This window comes from Myxocyprinus asiaticus, chromosome 27 (assembly GCF_019703515.2).
Source record: "Myxocyprinus asiaticus isolate MX2 ecotype Aquarium Trade chromosome 27, UBuf_Myxa_2, whole genome shotgun sequence".
NCBI classification, from domain to species: domain Eukaryota; kingdom Metazoa; phylum Chordata; class Actinopteri; order Cypriniformes; family Catostomidae; genus Myxocyprinus; species Myxocyprinus asiaticus.
Window position 1 is genome coordinate 1,214,324 of NC_059370.1, and position 14,973 is coordinate 1,229,296.

At 37.1% G+C, this 14,973-nt stretch overlaps 1 protein-coding gene across 7 annotated transcripts in view; it reads left to right on the forward strand.

Moving 5' to 3' along the window:
• The first annotated feature begins 1,151 nt into the window (after window positions 1–1,151).
• Window positions 1,152–14,973, forward strand: part of LOC127418144 (ribosomal protein S6 kinase alpha-6) — a 49,745-nt gene continuing 35,923 nt past the window's right edge. Inside the window, exons 1-3 of one of the 7 annotated variants that reach the window (XM_051658553.1) lie at window positions 1,152–1,388; window positions 11,423–11,486; window positions 11,642–11,698. In XM_051658553.1, coding sequence (XP_051514513.1) covers window positions 11,642–11,698 — 57 coding nt within the window. In that variant the 5' untranslated portion in view covers window positions 1,152–1,388; window positions 11,423–11,486. Of the gene's footprint in view, window positions 1,389–9,524; window positions 11,557–11,641; window positions 11,699–12,746; window positions 12,917–14,973 lie in introns of those variants that run through there. The other 6 variants (XM_051658555.1, XM_051658550.1, XM_051658556.1 and 3 more) reach the window with 6 other exon arrangements.

Consider the following 14,973-nt stretch of genomic DNA (forward strand, 5'->3'; position numbering starts at 1 on the left):
TTAACTAGTTTACCAGAGATTTATTCAGTTTTGATTTAATAGTTTTTCTTGAGAATGTTTAACAATTACTAATGTTTAAAAGTAATTTGAAACTAAACCTTTGTTATTGTTATTTAAAAGTGGATTTTAGAATTATTGTGAGTCTCTAAAATATTAAGACAGGAGACAATACCTTCCTGCACACTGTAGCTTGCAAAATTCCTGATATTTAAATAGCAACATTTGGTCTATCATCAATATTTCTGAAGAAGTGTGATTGTGCATATAAATATTATGATTTTTTTGCAATCTACGCCTGTGTGTGAGACTTGCAGTCTGTTTATTTGTTATACAATCTGCCTGCAACCATCCAGGTTGGCGAGCCGTGTATATTTGTTCAGTAAACATTTAAAAAGATGAGGTTTTGTTGTATGTGCGCTTTGTTTTTCATATTGATAAAATTTTGAAAAGATATTTTGCTGATGTGTTGTTTGGAATTCTTTAATCAAAAGTGTGTGTAGAATATGCTCTTTTATCTCAACAATGTCATGACTTCTGCTTATAATTTTTTTTTTTTTTTGTATGTATTATATGAAAAAACAAATAAAAGTGTGTCATCAGCTGATTAAAGTCTGTCCCAAATACACGGTATTTTTATTGATTTTTTTACATTTGCACCCTTACTCGGAGGAGGACCGCAAGAGTTTAGAGTGCCATCATGATTTGGTACAGATGGCTGACTGAGCATATGAGAGTGCATGTCTGCACCCAGACTGTTGACAAATACTGTATATTAAACACTGCACAAACTCTTTTCCCAACCTGCCTTCAAAATACAGCACATGGAATCACTAAAGCCTCAGGGCTGGAGAAGGGGCTTAGAGCATTCTTGTTTGGGTCAGGACAGACGGGATGAGCCATAAGCCTCTTAATTCACTTTTGCAGGAAGATTTCAGGCTGCCTGGATTTTAAAATGCTCACTGGCAACCCAGTACCAGGATTGATTTACAATAATGCGACAAAGTATTCTTTCTAGAGTTAGGTCTATGAACGTATGCGTGAATTTCGCCCTTAAGGTGTCTGTGTTGTAATTATTCTTATGCGGCGGTCAATAATCGTGCCCTCCGATGGGGAAATCCTTCACTGAATTGCGTCACAGTGACGTAAGCGCTGGCGTCTTCAGCTCGCGCGGACAGAGACGGCCATATTTGTGTGAATACGCGAGGGGAACAGCATTAGTGGTTCGTAAGGTCCGGTCAGTCGCGTCACCTGATTCTCACGCGCGTTAAACTGTCACGCATGGCGGAGAAATGCCCCGCGGAGTTCCCTTCTAGTTGAACCCTATGATATCTTTTGCCCCCGCGCAGGAGTCCTCGCTCAAAATGGAGGTGGAGAGCGTCAGCGGTGAGGTATGACGCGTTTATGAGCGCATTGATTGATCAGTATTGATTATTAGTGACGTTCACGATCAGCTTTGCGTGTTTGTGCTGATGTGCGTGTTTGCGTTTGTCGCGCGCGCGGGTGCGCGCGCAGTGTGGAGACTCGCGTTACGACAGCAGCGCTAGCACGAGCTGTTAGCATATTCATAAAGATGTCCCTTAATCGATCATGACATTAATGAATGTGACCCTTCATCACATAACGCCATCCCTGTGGTTGTGAAGAATGTAAAACACGACACATAAGTGTGAGTTGAATTTGTGCTGAGGTTGATGATGACGATGAAGGTTAGCCAGCGCTAGATTCACCATAGGACTGGTAACTGAAACAAACACACAAATATACATATTAACATGAACTATATACCGCCACTGCTCTTTGTAGTGTCATCTGTACTCTGTTGTGATATCTGTAAGTGAAAGTCACGGACTGAAACCTGTTTACTGCTGCAAGACACATTTCAATACAGCATGTTTGTCTGCTTGTCTCAATATCTAAAGGAAAAGCATTGATTCAGTGCAGAATTAAACAGTCTGTGTAAATGCACCTTTTCATGGCATCGGCCTATATTCAGCTTGTGTGCCGCTTTTGCAGTGTAAAGAGATGACACGTTATCTATCCATCCATTATAGATGTTATTAATGTTTTCTGTACTGTTATTTGGGATGTGTGTCTCTCTTATACCTCAACAGATCATGCACTTTAAACAGGGGAAGAGTCAAATATTCAGCATATTGTTTTAAAGTAGGTTACATAACTGTCATGTTGTTTGTTTATTGTGTTTCATAGTCATTATCAGCATAGAGGGATTTAACTGTACAGTTTTGTATAGTGTCCATCAGGGACTAAAAACGAAATGTTTTTCATTTCGGTTCGTTCTGAGCAAAAACATTATTTTTTTCATTCTGGTTCAGAAGTTCTGCAGCCTCCTTTCCAAAAGGTTATCGGTTAGAACAAAATAAAAGAACGGTTAATAACGTTCTTTATAAAATGACAGTACTGTGCTAAGGGATGTGTGAAATTTCAATTGCGGTGTTGCCAGATCTCACAAAATAGACGAGCAAGCTGGTGTGGAAAAACAAGCCCAAAATAAGCCAGTTGCCTCACCAAAATAAGCAATTCATATTTTTCCTGTGTGTACGATTTATCGGCATAGAAATCATAAGCAGTTAATTAACAGTTAAGTATAATTTTATTTACAGATCTGCTACTGAGTCAAAACTTGACAGCATCAAATCTGTATTAATGCATCATATCTAACAATAATTTAGTGAGGACTTGGAAATAACTGAGAAATGTACTTTTTACCTCTGTGTAATGTCTTCCTTGTATTTGTATTAGCTGTGCATGCACACAGCAATTGGCCAGTGTACATTTAACTCCACAGGTGTTAAATTTCACACTTTTCTGGTGTCTATATGAGTCCCACTTGCTTGGTGTTCAAGCAATCCTTTCAAAAGTGTTGAATATGTACACTGCAACAGTGTTAATTATTTTACACCAAGAGAGTAAAAATATACTCTAGTATGAATTATATATTACTCTGTGCAAGTGTGCATTAAACTCTAATTCAATGTTTAATTTTACACTGACGGGGTAAATATATACTCCCTAGCACTCATTACTATACTCTGAAAAAGTGTTTATTTCTCAACGTATATATTGACTTCATTTAACACCCTTATAAAAATGTAATTTCCATGCGGTTCCCTATACATTTCTCAGTATTCCTCAAAATGATTGTGTATTCAATATGTAAATAAACAACACAAGCTTCAAAAAAGAGTTTGATTTATTTTAATGCAAGGGACAAAGGCTGCAAAAATCAGTACAACTTTGTAAGAATCACAGTTTAGTATATAGGGTTTATCACATTAGAGCATTTAAACAGAGCACAAGAGCACTAAATCAAACACTGCCTTGGCTACAAGTCAGAAGATGGAGACATGTACTTGTTCTAACATGAGTGCCCCATAACATGTAACATCAGTAAATGTTCCTTCGTTAAACTCTGTGATCAGTATAGGTCTAAGCCTTTTTCAAAGTAAAATAAAATGCATAAAACGATTCAAAATCTTCCTTTCAGTTTGTCCTATCCACCATTTCATAGTTTTCACTGTGCGAACTACGGACCAAACTACTTATCTAAGTTCCCATATTAAAATGAAGAAGGCTTACCTTGGTATTTCACTTACATTCATTGGATGCCAAGCTGACCAAACTGTCCACCAGTTTTTCAAACGGAGTCCATATTGAAACGCGGAGCATGTCGACTCAATACAAGTTCCTGTATGTAAAATAAACACTGAACTGGTACTGAAACCCGCATCGTGTGTTTTCTTCAATGAAAATGTAATGTATGTTCAAGAAAGGCAGTTCCACTATGAAAAAAACTAATGTGAATCATATGAACTGTGGGTTTTGGTGAGATGTTTATTGTTTAAAACATTTTACACCAAAGCCAACCATTTTTAGTCAAATCTTAATGTCAAGCTTGTGTATGAGCTTAAAAAAAACGAGGCAGCTACTGTTAATTGAAAATTATGAGTCACACCTTGGGCTTATTATGAAAGGAACGTTTAATGTATCTGCTCACAGACACAGATTTCATAGTTGAAGTTAAACAATGGGATGGCTTAATAGTTTAATTACCATATAAAACAAAATAAAAATTGAAATCTTACCTTTTGTGTCATCATTTGCTTTCATCTCAAGTTTCCACCGAAATATCCGCCTAAAAAATGGTGGATATTTCGGTGGAAACTTGAGATGAAAGCAAATGATGACACAAAAGGTAAGATTTCAATTTTTATTTTGTTTTATATGGTAATTGAAATTTTTGAGTTGCTCATCAAATGTGGACTGTGTTGACAACTTAAAGTTCCTGTATGTAAAATAAACACTGAATGGATGTTCAGAAGCACAACACCAAAAAATCACACCGCTAGAAGGCAACATTTAACCCGAGCTGAGGTTAATTGAAGTACATGTTCACTAGGATTTTAACACTAATTCTTTAGGGGCTTTCACCGAAATTTTAACACCACAGAATTTGCTGTGTATATGTAGTAATTATGCTTAGTTGTTAAAAAAGTCTTCATTCATAGAATGCGTTATCCACAATGGGCAATTAGGCAAAGAAATGTGTGATGCAGCAGTTTCCTTCAGGATCAAATCACGTTTCATTTTTTTGGGCAATATGAGGAGGTGTAGTTCCAGAAAAATACTGTGATAAACCCTTTGGTCTTCAGTTTCATGAAAAAAATTATCGGAACAAAATTAACCGGTTAGAACCGGTTACCAGCATTGAAACTGTTATTTTAAAATCCAGAACAATTGAAAATCCCTTTGTTCCAGTTTTCGGTTACGTTCTCTAAAAATTTCATTCATTTTCTTTTTTGTTTCTTGAACCGTTTTTAGTCCTTTGTGTCCACACACAGTATTTAATGAGTAAACACAGTGCTGACATGGGCAGAACAAGCAGTCAAAAGTGATTTTGGTAACCACATAATCCTATTGGATAGAACTAAATTAGAATTCGATTCTTGTTTCACTTGATCAGAATTTTAGTTTTTGGGACTTTCAGAGTCTGATAAATTACAGGTGTTTGAATGGAAAAAAGTAAGCATTTGCTGCAAAGCTCATTTGCATGTGTAAATTAATGGGTCTCATTTATGAAATGCGCAGAATTGTTTTTTTTTGTGTAAATCATTCGTAAAGCCGTTCTAATGTAAATTTTTTGGATTCATGAAAGTTTTTGTATTTTCAAAACATTAGTTGGTTTGAACAAAATTTACACCTGCTCCCAACCACGTGTAACTCGTGCGTAAGGCATCCAAACGTGTTGTGTTCTTTCAGGCAAACTGACATGACTACGTTTTGATATAACTAAAATTAAATAAGTTATGAAAAAAATGACTAATAATTAAATTTGTGAAATTAACCTTAAAAAATAACAAACTTATTTAGAAATGTTTCTTTGCTGCTTGCATTTATTTTTTTCAAAGTAGGCTATAGTTTTTTCTCAACTCTGCTTATCGTTTTCCCAGCAGAAGTGAAATGGGATGAAAGGTTCATGGAAAGACTCTGTCGGAACACTGTCGTTTAGCTTGCAAATCTGTAAAATCTTACAGCGTTTTGGTCAAAGACCTTTTTCAGGCAATCTATAAATTTTTTAAAAGATTTTTCCTGTTGCAAGGGAAATATCACTGTTACCATCATGATTTACCAGAGAAGTTTTGCCAATGACGCTGGCGATGCGTTTAACTGAACCACAGAAGATTAATGGTGGTGGAAATTCTCCTGCCGGTGTGAACTGAAATTTTTTTTACACAAAAGCTTAATTTTAAACCATTTTTATTGACCTCTTGGACTGTTTAATTGACAACCTCATATCAGCAAAAGCATGCAAAGACTGTAAGTTCCTCACTTTCGTTTTAGAACAAACATGTGAGTGTTTGTTAAATCAATATTTTATAATGTGAATGCATTCCATTAAAAAAAAAAAAAAAAAAAACACTTTTATTACTGTTCGCATATATGTTAAAAGCTTTTTATTATCATTTACTAGCGGGTCTGAAGCTTTCCTTATATGGTGTTTCTATGAGCCTGGATTTATTTGTATAAGAGATATCATAACTTAATCGGTTAGCCAGAATTTTTGACAATATTTTTACATCTAGTTGGATCAGGGAGATTGGACGGTAACTTTTACACTCGCTTGGATCTTTGTCCTTTTTAAGAATCAGACTGATCTGGGCTTGTGTCATGGTTGGAGGAAGCTTTCCATTCTTTAATGATTCAGTATAAACTTCTAACAAAAGTGGAGCCAGTTCTGTAGCACAGAATCTAAAAAATTCTGCGGCAAAACCATCTGGCCCCGGAGCCTTGCCAGTAGGTAGGGACTTAATTACCTTGTCAAGCTCCTCCAAGGTTATCTCAGAATCAAGAGAGTTTTTTTGCTCAATCGTCAGTTTAGGAAGTTCTAATGGTTCCACAAAGTTTCTAATATCTTCATCAGTAGACGAAGATGTGGAACTATAAAGATCAATATAGAACTCTTTAAAGGCATTATTAATATCAGTGGCTGAGGTAAAAATTTCACCACCAGCAGATTTCACTGAGGGAATGATAGAAAAAGATTCTCTCTGCTTTATATATCTAGCCAAAAGCTTTCCTGCTTTGTCACCTGACTCAAAGTATGACTGTCTTGCCCTGAATAACCAAAACTCCACTTTCCGCGACAAAATAGTATTAAATCTATATTTCAATTGGGTCAATTCTCTGAGGCCATCAGCTGATATACGGCGCTTCAGCTCTGCCTCTGCACTTTTAATATTTCCTTCCAACTCCACAAGTTCTCATGCTTTGGATTTTTTGATGAATGAGGCATACTGTATGATCCGACCCCTAAGAACCGCCTTAAGTGCCTCCCAAGCCACGCCCACAGAGGATACTGAGGACCAGTTGGTCTCCATATAAACATTGATTTCAGTCTTTAACATTTGTTGGAAATCAGGAGACAAAAGGGACACATTAAGGCGCCAACTATATGATTTCTTTTTCTCTGTATATGGCAACAGCTCTAAACTCTCCAGGGCATGATCTGAGACTAAGATATTTCCAATTGAGCAATCAACAACAGATGAAATGAGGAATTTGGATATAAAAAAATAAAAAATCTACTCTAGAATAAATCTTATGGACTGATGAAAAATATGTATAGTCCCTACCAGATGGGTTCAAAAGTCTCCAAATATCCGTAAGACCAAGATTTTTACACATCCTGTGAAGCGTCAATGTTGCTCTAGGGGGTTTACACACTTTTGCTTCACTGTGATCAAGGACATAGTCCATCAAAAGATTAAAGTCTCCTCCCAATATTCTATCATGAGGGATGCCAGCAGCTTGCAGCATCCCTTCAAGATCTATAAAAAAGCCCTGATCATCAGCGTTAGTTGCGTAAATATTAGCCAAAATCAAACTTTGCCCTTGAATTTCAGCTAACACAATAACGACTCTTCCTAATTTATCTTTAGTCTGTTTGAGACATTTGAATTGTAGATGTTTATTAATCAATATAATGACTCCCTTGCTCTTACTTGAGCCAACACTAAAGAAAACATGTCCACCCCATATCTTCCCAAATTTTTCAGCTTCCTACGATGAAAGATGCGTTTCTTGAAGAAACACTATATCATATTTCTTACGTTTAAGAAAAGTAATAACCTTCCTTCTTTTTATGGGGTGCCCCAACCCATTCACATTCCATGTGGAGAGAGATAGTACACTCATATTAACATTTGACATTTTGATATAATAGAAAAAATTGTGTGTGAAAAACAAAATTATACAGACCACATTCCCCATTAGTGAAACAATCAAACCCCGAACTTCCCCCCAAACAAAACAAACAGAAAAAAGAAAAACGTTCGCATTAACCCCACGCACGAAAGCGCCAACCGGCGACAATCCCTCTAAACCCAAAATGTCCATGAACGCACACGAGCCCCCACGACAACTTTGGCATCTGATTGCTCAGTTTTGCCTCACAAATTTGTGAGGCAAAATTACATAACAGAAAATACTTTGTAAAATAAACCCAGCAAATAGGAAGAATGAACACAAAGAATGTGTAGATTCATTCACAGAACTGTCTCAAAGATGTGATCTTCCACAAAACAAATTCCAGCCGATATAAACTGTTCAGATTCCTCAGACAGACAAACGAATGTTCCGTGAGCCAGCTGTCATGAGTTCAGCGGATGACGCAATCACTCCAATGTCCCATAAAAAAACTAAAAACAAACTACAGCCAGCAGGAGGAATAAGCACGAAGAACGAGTAGATTAGTCCACAGCTGTTCCAAAGGAGTGTTATTCAATAGAACAAGCTCCAGCCACTAGGCGGAACCAATACAAAAAGAAACAAAACCGGCATCCCGGTTTCCCGGATGATCGAGTCAATTCACTCGGAGCCGCATAAAAGTATATACCATGACTTACACAATCCGTCAACTATATAAAAGACATCCTTTGTGTGAGCATGTAGATATTTTGCAGTCATCCATAGTGACCACTCTCAAACTGGATGGGAACTTCCATGCAAAAGTAATCTTTCATCAATGCAAAAGTTTCTTTAAGGAAAAGTGTTATTCACAAAACAAGCTCCAGCCGCACGGCGGAGCCAACGCAAAAAACCCAAAATGTCGCCCAGCTTCCTCAAGAGTAAGTACAGCGAGTCAGACCCACTCACATGAGAAACATCCAATGGTTTACTCATCCATTGATTCAATAAAAAATACATTGCTTGATTGGGACATATAAATACTTTGCGACTGACCTTCGTTTCTGTTCTCAGTTTGACTGGAAACATCAGAGCAAACGAGATCTTTTTCTGATGTAAGTGTTCCTTACATTCCTTGAACCGATTGCGTTTCTCTCTTGTCGAACTCGCAAAGTCCGGGAACAAGAAAATATGGTTCTTCCAAGAAAGCCTCCCTTTGCTCCTCGCCTGGCGCAACACAAGATCTTTATCGGATGATCTCAGAAATCTGGCCAGAATCGGTCAGGGCCTTTCTCCTTCAGCAAATCTGTGAGCTGGGACTCTGTGAGTTTGCTCAATTTCCAGCTTGTGGCCTGTTATGTCGAGCAGACTCGGGAAAAACTTGTCTAGGAATTTCACCATATCTCTGCCCTCCTCATGCTCTGGAATTCCAACAATTCGAACATTATTCCTGCGGCTTCTATTCTCAAGATCTTCAAGCTTTTCAAGGAGATGTTCCAAATCAACTTTGGTCGCGGGCGGATTAGTGGTTAATTCCCTCTCTGAAGATTCCAAAAAATCGATTCGTTTCTCAACATCAGTCACTCTTGTAACTAGCTCAGAGAATTTTTTGTAATCGATCGACGTATTACAGCGAGGTCCTCCAAGTCAGCAAGAATCTTCGTCAACATCACCGACATGTTGGACAACTGACGCTGGATCACCTCTCCCGCCGCGCCATCTAAATCGAGTCCCCGGTCTGTAGGCCTGTCGGGGCTTTCATCCTGAACACGTACGTGTCTTTTAATGTCTCCAGAGCCCGAGGATTTTGACTTCTTTGCCATGTTTTGCCTCAAAGAGCAAATGTGTAACTGGGTGTATTAAAATTCACCAGATTATAACATGAGAATAATTAAAGTGTGCAGAGCTCGTCGCTCACACGTCTGCTCCTTGCATGGCATCACGTGACCTCGAGTGTTGCCATGACGTGATTTTAATCTGTGCGCTGAATGTTGGTATCGGTTTTTGGTATCGGAGCATTTTTACGAGTACAAATACATGAGGGTGGTATTGGACTTGATTCCGATACCGGTACCGGTATGTTTGTATAACATTAATTCCGGCTCATAAAGCATATTAAAAACACATCCATGTATACACATTTTGGTATGCACCTGTGCGTGCGCACACACACACACACGCACATACACACACACACACACACACACACACGCACCTCGGAGCTATTGATGGAGTTTATGTATCCATGCAGAGATTGCTTATCCTCCAGCATGGGTTGGTTATGTTTTAGATGAGCTTTTAGGTTAGTTGTAGCTAATATCGGCCGATATTAGCCTTTCACTGATATATTGGTATTGCCGTATATTTTACCGATATGCGCCGCTATGAAAACTTTTTTTCAGAACGTATAATGCAGAAAACTGCTTTAGAATTGGTGTCATAGTGTAGTTTGTCCAGCAGAGCTCGAGCCGACTCCATTGTTTACAGAGCTGACTCTGAACAGTACTACTGATGTTTATTTCGCTATTTATTTATTTTTTATTTTTATTTATACTTTATTTTAATGGTCAGCCATTGACTGATACTAAACAGTACTGATGTTAAGCTATTTATTTTATTTTTATTTATTTTTTATTTTAATGGTCAGCATTTGACTGATACTAAACATACAGTACTAATTTTTATTTTATTTTATTTATTCTTTATTTTAATGGTCAGCAATTGACATATACTAACAGTACTGATGTTTATTAAGCTATTTATTGTATTTTTATTTATTCTTTATTTTCTCAGTGTTCATTTCTACAATTTGTTGACATTGTATAATAATAATGTCAAATGTTCTTTGATAAAATATTTGTTTAAGAAAGCAGCCTTCTGAGTACATTTGCATAGTCATATCGGTTCAAAATTAGTGTACAATCCACATAGAAAAGGTCTGTTTTCATTCCAGCTCAAAAATTAGCTGTATCGGTCACCTTATCGTTAATTGGTGAATTTTCCCTCTCTAAAATCGGTATCGGTCTCAAAAATCCCATATCGGTCGGGCTCTAGTTAGTTGTATTGCCACTGTTTAAAAACAAAGTCGGCTCATTCACGTTAATGGGCTCTCCTCTCTCATTCGGCTTCAAGGAATAGTTCACCCAAAAATGAAAATTAGCTGATGATTTACTCACCCTCAGGCCATCCAAGATGTATCTGAGTTTCTTTCTTCATCAAAACAGAATTTAAGATTTTTAGCCTCCTCCTTCAAACAATGCAAGTGAATGTACTCCATTTTTTTTGATGGTCCAAAATGCATATTTAGGGTGCATCAAAATAATCCACACGACTCCAGTCAATAAATAAAGTTCTTCTGAATCCAAACAATTGATTATTTTTAGAAACAAAACAATACTTATATACTTTTTCGCTTCCGTACATCTCTGTGACACGCGATCATGAGAGGGATGACGTAAGCTCGTTGGTAAGGTCACGTGCCACGTGGAGGAGGAGTCAGGAAGCACGCTAAAAAAAGATAAAATGTTGGTGACATTCATTCTTATGTAAACAAACATGCATACAAACACAATGGGCAATATTGAGGTCAGTAAAAATTATCAAGGTCATGTCCATATATCGTACAATAAGTCGATAACGTAATTATCGTGACAGGCCTACAGCCATCCCATCTGATGTTCATTCATGTTTTGTTTCTCTTGTTGTAATTTGTAATTAGGAGCAGCGCTGATTGGAGGAGAGCCCGTTTGAACGGTTTGCTTCCGATTGAATTGACAGCTGAAGTGATTTCACACAACACATTAAAGCACATAAAAACAACATTTCTAGTTTTAATTTCATGATAACATTGACGTAAGTAGAAAGCTGAGACTTTGTTTAATTAAAAACAGTCAAAAATCACATTTTTCACACAGTGAATGTTTTGACTGTGTTTCAGATGAATGGGCATCAGATGATGGATGAGCCGATGGAGGAGGAGTCCTACACACACTGTGTGAGTAAGAGTGTGTGTGTGTGTGTGTGTCTGACACCTCAATGTTCATATACATCCATAGCACACTCACTGTGACTAAAAAAATGAGGGTTGTCATCAGGGGCGGTACTAGGGTCAGTGGACATTCGGGGCTTAGCCCAGACCTCTGTGGATATGTGGCAATACTTTGATGGAATATAATACACTTTATAATAAAAATCTGAATACATCTGTGTCATTTATATAGTAAACTGAAGTCTCACTAACTTTTCTCTCAGCCTTAGATATGCTCGAAGATCGTTTTAACACCTATACTTTAAAAAGTGATTTAAAAAAAACAACACTATTTTGTCCATTTTGGCTTTCCGTATTTTTACACACATTGTGTATGGCTGTATACAGTTTTCATTGATTCGTCCGGTGCTTAAGTTAATGTACAAGAAAGCAGGTTGTAAATAGGCTTAATAGGTACTAGCAGGGGTGGGCGATATGACCAAAATCCTATATCACGATATAGTTACATTTTTCTGAAAAATCTATAAAATTGTATTATATATTAAGCCATGTCGCAGTGTGTAATTTTGAGTAATCCTGTCAGTGAATTAAATACTTTATAAATTATAACTTCATCTTGTATAATGTTCTCTTTATTTTGTACTTGACAAACATAAAGTAAAATAATAATAATAATAAATGCCACATTTCAGTCTGATGATGTGCACCAATTTTCTTATTTTTCTTTTTATTATTATTATTGTTGTTGTTGTTATAATTATTGTTATAACTATCCTCAAGAAACGTAACATCTCAAAAACAATGCAAAAAGTAAAATAACATAAAACAAAATCCATAAATAAAACACTTAATTAGGCTGTTAGTGTTTTTAGTAATCTCTATATAAAGAACATATAAAATATCTGATAGAAAATATGGCTGGTTTGTTTCCTGGTATCAAACATCATTGGAACAGAATTTTAGAAAGGGTTTTGATGTGTATTTTAAAAACCCACTTGGCATCGAGAGAAACCAGAATGAGTAACGGGTGTGATCTGCACTTTTTCTGTCACAGGAGCACAAATGAAGACTAGCACGCACTTGCGTGTTTCAGACTGCGTGCGCAACACTCGCACAAAACACAGCTGCACGTGTTTGGATGGGAGGCATGTTTGCAGCGCGGGATGAATCTCATTGAATTTGCTTTGACGGTGGCTCAAGCGAAATTTCATGCTGCAGAAGCAGGTTCTGTGTCATTTTTTCTCGCGTTCTAGACAAGCTTTTCATCTAATGACACGTGCAGCTGTCAATGAAAAACTATGTTTCATTATTTATCAGTCTCACGTGAAGCCCTGACCACTGATACTGATTTATACATATCGACATACACAATGTACAAACCTTGCAAATTGCTGTTTTCTGCACTATCACGTTTTCTAAAGCCAAACCAATTCCACACCACGGAGGACACAATTTTTCCTTCATAATCTCCTCTTATCTTCTCATTCAAATGAATTTGAGGAATGAGCAGTTGCTCCGCCTTCCTCCATTTATCCAACAGAGTGTGTAAAGTGTTTGTGTTATGTGCTGTACACATTTCTCGTGTGGCAATTTTGCATTACCGCGAAAGAGATGATAATCCAAAATATATAGCCTACCAGTTGGCAAATTTCTACCGGTTTATCATGTCTACCAGTATATCGCCCACCACTAGGTATTAGAGATGAAAAATAATAGCTAGATCGCCTAAAGTTTGCTATATTTTTTGCATCGTGTCTTAATAAAGAATTTTGCTAAACACACAAATGTCCTGGCTCGTGACTTTAAAGTTAGCAAATTCCTCGAGTACATCTGTATATATTACTCCTTGTTTTCAGGGTTATACATCTAAATATTTGGTACTTACTGCATCTGGATGGACCAACTCAACACAGTTTCCAAGACACAGCCGCAATCGCATGCTGCAAGCTCTCTTCTTGCATGCGCACACAAAGGTTAAATGAGAGCTGGAATGCAGCTGCCAACAAGACAGCTCGTGGGTACTGAATTGAGTCTGTATTTGGTGTTATCAATACTGTAGAAAGACAGGAATCATTCATTTATATACAGTATATTACCCTAACTTTAAAATGTAATGTTAAAATAATAAAATGTAATATGTTTTCATATCAACGTGATACCCAAGCACTGGTACTTAAGATGTCACTACAAAAAGATGATCAAAACATTCGGGGCTTAAGCCCTGGTAGCCCAGCCCTGGATCTGCCCATGGTTGTCATGATGATACCAAACTTTAGTATTCTGACTACTAGATAAACAATGTGTCTTTAAAGGCTTAGTTCACCCAAAAATTAAAATGACCTCATCATTTTCTCACCCTCATGCCATTCCAGATGTGTATGACTTTCTTTCTTCTGCAGAACACAAATGAAGATTTTTAGACAAATATTTCTGCTCTGTAGGTCCATACAGTGCAACTGGATGGTGATCAGCACTTTAAAGCTCCAAAAAGAACAGACGGTCGTAGTAAAAGTAATTCATACGACTCCATTGGTTAAATTAAAGGTGCACTCAGTAACTTTTTATGTATGTTGTATTGGCCTCACACTGACACTTAGAGGCCTGGATGCAGCATCATTCAAACACAACAGATTTCAGTTACTGATGTCATTGTAAAAGTTCACTAGTCAAAGTCAGCCATAATTAATATCATCCATGAGTGAAAGTGTTTAATACAGAGCGGTTACAGCTGGTCATGTGATCCTAACATGGCAGCCCCTGTGAGTGGACCCTCTCCATGTAGAATAAAATAGCTTTTATAAGGTTACTGATATGACTGGAGTCTTCTTATACTTACGTTTTAAAATTATTATCAATTTCTTTAGGAGTAAATCTCTTTAATGAGTAAAATATTACTTAGTGCACCTTTAATGCCTTCTAAAGTGATACGATCACTTTGGGTGAGAATCAGATCAATATTTAAGTCATTTTCACTATAATTTTTTGTTTCCACTCGCTGTCCAGTGCGTGCCAATGAGGGGAATCAGTTCACGCTGCCGTCAATTCATTTTTATTTGTGTAGCGCTTTTTACAACACACATCGTTTCAAAGCAGCTTTACAGAAAATCAAGTTTTAACAGAAAATGAAACTGTAATATCTATAAAGTCTTAGAATCATCATTGTGTAGTAAGCACACTGGCATGTTAACGCGAGAACCGACACGATACAACCGATTTGCAGCTCGATTTATTTACAAAAGAAGGTTGTTCACAAGCTTCATTGGATTTGCTTTCATTTGAAC